The sequence below is a fragment of the Hylaeus anthracinus genome, unplaced genomic scaffold (assembly GCF_026225885.1).
Source record: "Hylaeus anthracinus isolate JK02 unplaced genomic scaffold, UHH_iyHylAnth1.0_haploid 11588, whole genome shotgun sequence".
In the NCBI taxonomy this organism is placed as follows: Eukaryota; Metazoa; Arthropoda; class Insecta; order Hymenoptera; family Colletidae; genus Hylaeus; species Hylaeus anthracinus.
The window spans coordinates 1-7,601 of NW_026534005.1; the positions used below are offsets into that span (position 1 = coordinate 1).

At 42.7% G+C, this 7,601-nt stretch overlaps 2 protein-coding genes across 2 annotated transcripts; both read left to right on the forward strand.

The window, feature by feature from the left end:
* Window positions 1-327: 327 nt before the first annotated feature.
* Window positions 328-3,017, forward strand: LOC128896584 (ankyrin repeat and KH domain-containing protein mask). The gene is made up of 3 exons (XM_054159950.1): window positions 328-603; window positions 997-1,257; window positions 1,643-3,017. The coding sequence occupies exons 1-3, from the start codon at window positions 334-336 to the stop codon at window positions 2,846-2,848; spliced, it is 1,737 nt and encodes a 578-aa protein (XP_054015925.1). The 5' UTR covers window positions 328-333; the 3' UTR covers window positions 2,849-3,017.
* Window positions 3,018-4,646: 1,629 nt separating this feature from the next.
* On the forward strand, window positions 4,647-5,840 carry LOC128896585 (uncharacterized protein KIAA1143 homolog). The gene is made up of 3 exons (XM_054159951.1): window positions 4,647-4,862; window positions 5,119-5,251; window positions 5,341-5,840. Exons 1-3 carry the CDS (start codon window positions 4,752-4,754, stop codon window positions 5,523-5,525), a joined length of 429 nt encoding a protein of 142 aa, XP_054015926.1. The 5' UTR covers window positions 4,647-4,751; the 3' UTR covers window positions 5,526-5,840.
* Window positions 5,841-7,601: the final 1,761 nt, after the last annotated feature.

Here is a 7,601-nt window from a genome sequence, read left to right on the forward strand (position 1 = left end):
TTTGGTGGGGCAATATTGAATATCGTTCTTCTACATACTGTCTGAGTAAGTTTGGACTAGTTCTTAGCGTAGCCAGCAATATTGAATACTCCTAATGTAAATACTGTCTAAACGGAAATAGTGTCTACACAAAAGAAGGCTCTTTCTAAACGGCTCTTTCTGAAACACAAATCAAACTGAACCCACGGCAACTAAACTATCAATTAAAGTAAGACCTCACCAAGACTTAAGAACCACTGACTTCGTCCCCCTCACTCGCCATTTCTCCCCGATTATTTCCGAAACTCGCGAAGTAGGGTACTCCCCCCCCCCGCCCTCCCGCCATGGGAAGAAATGAACGTTAATGAAACCGTTTCGCGCGGCATTGCACAGAGCTACGGCATACATTACAAAAGGGAGCAGGAAATCGAGATGGTCACGTACGTGGACTACGTCGAGTACGACGGGCCGGCGTTCAAAGCCGGTATGCGGGAAGGCGACGTGATACTCTCCATAAACGGCCACGAAATGGACAGGGCCGACCACAAGACGCTGGTCAATTTCATAAAGAACTGTGATACCAGGATGCGGATGGTCGTGTCCTTCGAAGACTGCGTTAGAAAGGTGAGAAACCCGAACCACGCGGACACACCGCGCTTGTCGACCCCTCGAGAAATGGCCTTGGAGGAACGTTTACGTTCGTCGAATCAATTTTTAAAAAATATCAGCTCACAAAGGACGCTCGGACGAAAGTTTTTTATATTTACCGTTTGTTCATAGGTCGCTTGGTTTCGAAAATAAAAATTGAAACGTTAGAAGTTCGTTGCGGAGATGTACCTACTGTCTGAGTAAGTTTGGAGGTGGTCTTCCGAGTTTTCAATTTTTATCTCCGAAACTAAACGTCGCACGAATAAACTGCAAATAGAAAAAAGTTCCGTCTCGTCGTTCCCTGTAAGCTGGTAATATTTGAAAAATTCCTAGCAGTCGATGGGTTAATCGGCCGACGATATCTTCCAGGTGGAGCTGCACATGCGATACATAGAGCTGCAACGAGCCCTCCAATCGCGCCTCGGGGAATTGGAAAGACTCTGCGAGAGGGAACGGTCTATCCTCATGGGTCGATGGAAAACCCATTCACTGCCAGCACGCAAGAGAACGCCTAACAGCGGGGCCACGGGTAACCCCAATCAACCCTCGCCGTCGTCGAGTTTCAACTCGTCCACCATCCAGTGCTGCAGGCCAGCAACGTCCACGGAACATCTTCTGCTTTACAACGTGGTACTTAAACTTTCTTCCCATCGACGACCCTTTAATTCCAGTTCGCTGTTCGAAATTGCGTAATAAAACATTGATCGTGGGATTTATTCTTGCAACTTCAAGTACTCGGTACGAATTCATTTTCTTTGACGCTTAATAAGGAGGCAGCACTATTTTTTTCAAATTTTTCGGGAAATCAAAAATATACGTATTTATTACACGTATCGAACGACGACGCTACGCGTTTTCATAACCATAACAGAAACAGACCTGCATTCTTATTGCAGCACGTCCCTATACTAATCTTTTCAGTCCTTCGTCGAGAGGCCCTGTCGCCCATATATTCGACGCGTTGACGATTTTCAACCGAATTTCAACCGAATTTCAACGATCGTTGTTTTTCCAGTTCTCCGACGGTAGGCCATGCCTGGTGCCTCGAAACGCCGCCTGTTTGGTGGCAGTTGGACCGCCACGTTCCCGCAGCGATCACCACCACTTCCTCTCGAAGATGCCGAGCGAATCTGGTGTGACCGCCTCGTCGCGGCACAGCTACCACCAAGCGAACGGGATGAGCAGCACCCCGGCGAAGTCGAAATCGCACAAGTCCTGCCAGCAGCAGCAACAGCAGCAGCAAGCTGGCGCCAGTGGTGAGCCGTCGTCTCTGCACGCACCTCCTCAGAGCAGCCTCTGCGTCGCCTGCATATCCAGCGCCAATCGTCGCAGAGAACAATCGGACAACGGCAGTTTGGACGCTTACGACCTGGCTAGTCCGTGTTGCGATCCTAATTGCGTTCCCAGTCGTCGGCGCAGGGAGAAACAGAGGCGCGCGCGAAACGAACAGAATCACCATCAACAGCAACAGCAACAGCAACAACAGCAACAGCAGCAACAGCAACAGCAGCAACAGCAACAGCAACAGCAGCAACAGCAACAGCAACATCATCACGTGCAACGAGAGCAACCACAGCAATCGCAACACACCTCGCACAATTGCTCCAGGACGTCTGGTCACAGCCTGCACTCCATCACCAGCAGCGACGTCTCCACCATCGCCGACAGCGTTGCCTCCTGCACGACCAGCCTAAGCACGGACACCCTCTACTGGGATCCGTCGAACGTGCACCAACGGCCACCACCGTGCCTTCAGTACGCCAAGCCAAAGTCTTGGGACAATCTTACCACCAAGGCGTTCGGTGGCTATGGCTTCGGGTACGGCTACCTGGACACAGCCACCGCGAAGACGCACAGCGCCGAACGGCCGGGGAAGGGTTCCCACGGACGTGCGAAAACGCCGACTGGCACCGTTCAGAGGAGAACCAGCTCCAGCACCACGTATTCCGGCAGCTCCACCAGACACTTTCAGCCGAACAAGTCTACCGAGAGCCTGCTGATACCGCCGCCTTATCAGGCCGAATTGGACGCGAGCCTCAGCTGCGAATGCTTGGACGGGCCAGCCCCGCGTTGCGTGCCCGTCATCCAAATGGAGAAGCACGGTCGTCAGGAGGAGGCTGGGTACATCATCAGCACCCACACACAAGTTCGACATCGCCGGTCTAGCCATTCGGATGGGAAACTGAGGCCTCTAAACAATTCCGAAGCGACGCGACTCTAAACCGTATCTGGGGAATCGCAGCACGTGGTCCTGGCGAGTGGAAGAATTACTTGGGGAAGAGGTTCGACGAGTGGAACTCACTCGTTTGGTCCTGTATAGTTCCATCGCATGCTACACTCATTAATTCTGCGTTAATTTCGATACGTCGTTACATTTGTGATTTTTTGTTTTTTTTTTTTTTTTTTTGTTTTATCGAGATGGAACGCGAGCGAAAGGCTACTTTGTTGTAAATTCGTATTCGTATAAAAAAAAATTCAAATTTCCCGCGGGAAAGTGGTGTCGTCATGTAGCGGTGAACACGCCGAACTATTTTTTTGAGTTTAGTCAGCGCCTCTATCGGGAAAACGCTCAAGTTTGTCCCCAATAGTTCCTTTTTGCAACGCTAGATGGTCGGTAAGTATCATCTAAATCGCGCCATCTAGCGGTGACTGTTTGAACTATTCGACGACAAACTTGGGCGTTTTCCCGATAGAGGCGCTGACCATACTCCGAAAATAGTTCCTCTATTCGCCGTTAGGCAGCGACACTAATTTCCCGCGGGAAATTTGAATTTCTCTTCATTTAATTAAAGTTCATTAAAAGCATTTGTAGATACCATCCAGTAGTTTAAGAGTCTTTTTTTTTTCGTATAAATTAATACACTAATCAGTTTGTTTTTCGCTAGCGACCTGCACGAGTAGAGACTTTCTTTGGGGACGAGTAAAACTCAAACGGACCATATTGTAATAGGACAATAAACGAGATTCCGTGGGACGAAGTTTGCATGAAATTTATCGATATCCAAGGTATTACTATACCAAGGTATTACTATATCAGAACTATCTAAGGGACAAGTTTTCTAAAGAAATTCCCCTTAAAATGATAAACTAACGAGAAATCCCCTAAAACGATTCTTCGCCATCTTCGCAATTCCTCCACTTGCTGGGGCTTAATAAATTACTTGATTATTATCGTATCAGATCGCGCGACGAATCTGCATTTAAATCTTTATATCCAGCTTTGTATCGTGACAATGGAAACTGTGGCGTATAGGACAAAATTAGTATCGTATTGTACTCGTCGAACGATGGAAGAACGGACCACGTTTTTTGAAACTTTTTCGGGAATACATGTATCGGTTACGAGTTTAGTTTACCGAAATTAGTCCCCGACCAACGAATCATTTTTTAACGATGTTTTTCCAAAGAGATTATATAGATAGAAATTCGCCATTGCTTTCCTCCACAGCTTTCGGATCTTTTTTTTATTCTAGTCTGCAATATCTGAACGAAACAAATTCAATAAGATGGCCGTGCAACTTAAAAAGACCTACGACTCCTCAACTCTATCTATACAATTTCTTTGTATTTTTCAAGAATATCGACTCGATTCTTGTATCAATCAAGACTCTTTTTTATAATTGAATGGCCTGTATTAATTGTGCGATTGATCGAGAACAATTTTTAACCTATTATAAATGTCAATAGCTGAATATCATTGTTATTATAAAAAGTATAGATTACCAAACTGTATCATTTTGAAATTAAAGTGGTATGATTACCCTGTAACTCCTTGCGACGGCGAGATAGAACTAAAAAATAAACGAAAGTTTTTACGAGAATTTAAACTTACAATTCTCTATCACTTCGTTAGGTCTGATTGCGATAGTAAATGCAACAAATTTACCTACTATTTCTTTTCTTCGTTTCATTATTTTTGCTAAATTCGAAATCATAAATATTCGTTTTCATTAAATATCCTCGTCCGTACTGACCAATCAGATACGATTGAGTTTCACTAGACGATCTCGTTTCCCAATCTATATAACACCAAGTTTATGACTGTACGCGGGATTGTTTTGTAACGCGCACGAGATAGGTTATATTTTGATGTTTTGTATTTGAAAATATCGAAAGACTAAGAAATGTCCAGAAAGAAGCATAATGTTTCGTACATCAAACCAGACGAACCGAAATTTTTGCGGGAATTGAAAGAAGAAGTTGGTTATAAGGAAGGACCTACGGTTGACACAAAGGTACGGTTTATTGTGTTTCGATCAAATTTAAGTAGTACCCTTTTTTTTTTTGCATTTGCAATTGCATCTTACAAATAATTTTCTTTGACTAAAATTGTTTGCAATATATATGTAATTGAAACTACGAAACTCCAACTATAGTATTCTATACAATAATTATAATTCTCACCATTTTTTCTTAAATCATTAAGTATATTGTAATTAGTGCTTGTTTCTAACTAGCATAAACAGGCATTTAAATGACTTCTTAAAATAGAGAGAAGTATTACCACAAGATTCAGACGATGAACAGGAAGAACGTACAGAAGAGCAGCCTGTTGTGGTTGTATTAAATTCTGGTGATTTAACTGCAGAAGAAGCAGAAGCATTTAAAAAACAAAAGGAAGAAGGTATAGACATACTTTATTTTGAATATGTATAATTTGATTAATGACACAATAGGCATGTTGAGAGATAACTTATGAATTCTGAATTATAGAGGAAGCCAGTGCTCCAGCAGACTTATCTAAGCGTGTTATATTCAGGAAAAACAAAGTAGTGGAATCAGAATCAGATACTAAGGATAAGCCAGTGAAAAAGAAGATGAAAAAAACGAAACAAGAAAAGGCCATATTATCTTTCAATGATGATGATGATGATGATGATGATGATAATAATCTTTAGTATTAGAAGTATATACTTAAAATATACAAATTGATATACAATGATTGTTACGATAAAATGTTTGCAACCTTGTGACAAAGTGGTGTGTTGTAATTAACTAAATTATAAAATAGAATTTAATATAAGAATCGTATGTTTAGCTACTGACATGTATATAGTTGAATGTAAATATTATCCATATTTGTACATAAACCTTAAATTGTATTTCTCAATAACAACGTTAGAAATGTGCACGTAATGCATTTTCGAAACGTTGAAATCTGATATATATAAACTCATTTTAAGGAGAATAAAATGACATTATTTAATTACGTATACACGTAATTACGATGCTTCGCAAGTTCAACATTCTAATAAAAAAACAAATAACGCAAAACGACAGGAAATCCGTGATACAGTTCTATTGCTTCGTGTAGTATAATACATATATATATATATATAAAAAAATCGAGGACTATACAATAAATTCGACGCAAACAAGAGTTACGAAAATTTTAAACAAATTCAAGATGATCATTTGGGAATATCATGGCGTTCGGTAAATGATCCCATAAAATAGGGCAGGATTTGTTTAGTCAACCCCATTATTACACATTGTTACAATTGCAGATTGCCCTTATTCTTGGGAGGGCCTCTCATTGGATGTGCACGTGTACCCGGTCACGTGACAATGTATAACAAACGCTACTGGTCGTTTTGTCCCTTTAACATTACGCGTACGTCATAAAATTTGCGGTCACGTGATTATTGTCGCCATCTTGGCAGTTTTCGACGACGGAGGTAAGAAGGATCCGTGACGTCGAACCCAAATAAACACAAAGTATATGTGAATAATTTTCGTTGAAAAATCGTGTGTATCAAGTGCCGTGAGAGTCGCGTGTGTAGCCGAATATTTGTCGGTGTTCCGTACGGTCAGTGAATTTAAATAGCGCGGCATTTGCGATGCGTGTGTGTTTCGATTATTGGTCCTCTTTTGGGGGGATAATCGCGATCGGCCAGCGACCACCACGGCAGCTGTTCGACAGCTAAGCCAGCCCTTACGAAAGAAATGGCGGGAGCTTTCTAAATTTCGTTAAAACAGTAATCGACGTCTTGCCCGCCCTTTGATCGGTGCACTAAAACAATTTATATAAGACGCCAAAAGACATGCGATTGATTTGTTGGATTTTATGATTTGTATAGTTGTGGTACCGAATAACACAATATAACCAGGGCCGTGACGATCCTCTCAATTCCCCCTGCGCATCCCCCATGCACTGATTCCTTTCTAAATACACACGAGTCTCTGTTCCATCGCGACGAACATGTATGTTAATGTTGCACTCCTCTCGGTAACTTCTGCTACGAATATTTTACTATCGCCATGGCAATAAGATTTAATTTTGATACATCGATCGGTACCGAATAAAAGCGAACGGCACGATTCAACTTTTGTTTCGACTAAATACAGGGTGTCCCAAAAATGTTGTAACACCTTGAAAGGGGTGGTTCAGGCGGTGCCATTCAAAACAACTTTTTCCTTGGCAAAAATATTGTCCGAGGGTTCGTTGAGGAGATATTAACAGAAAACACTGACCAATCAGAGCGCGAGTATGCCGGTAGAGCGGCCGCGGTAGCGAAGGCTACGAGCTTTCACGCGAACAACTGACTCGACGTGCATCGAAGGAGATTGACGCGGCTGCTCAGTGTGTAGCCTTCGCTACCGCGACCGCTCCAACGGTATACGCGCGCTCTGATTGGTCTGGGTTTTCTGTTAATATCTCCATAACGAAGCCTCGGACAACATTTTTGTAAAGGATATTGTTGTTCGGAATCTTTTCAGCTAACCCCCATTTCCGGCTCCTACACGACTTTTGGGACACCCTGTATTTGTCATATGTGTATGATAACATATGCACATATGACATATATACAGGGTGTCCCAAAAATGTTGGAGGTCTTTGAAGAAGGTTCGAGGGGTGATTTGAAACAACTTTTTCCTTAGCGAAAATGTTGTCCGAGGCTTCGTTGAGGAGATATTAAGAGAAAACTAAGGAAAAAGTTGTTTCAAATCACCTCCCGAACCACCCCTTTCAA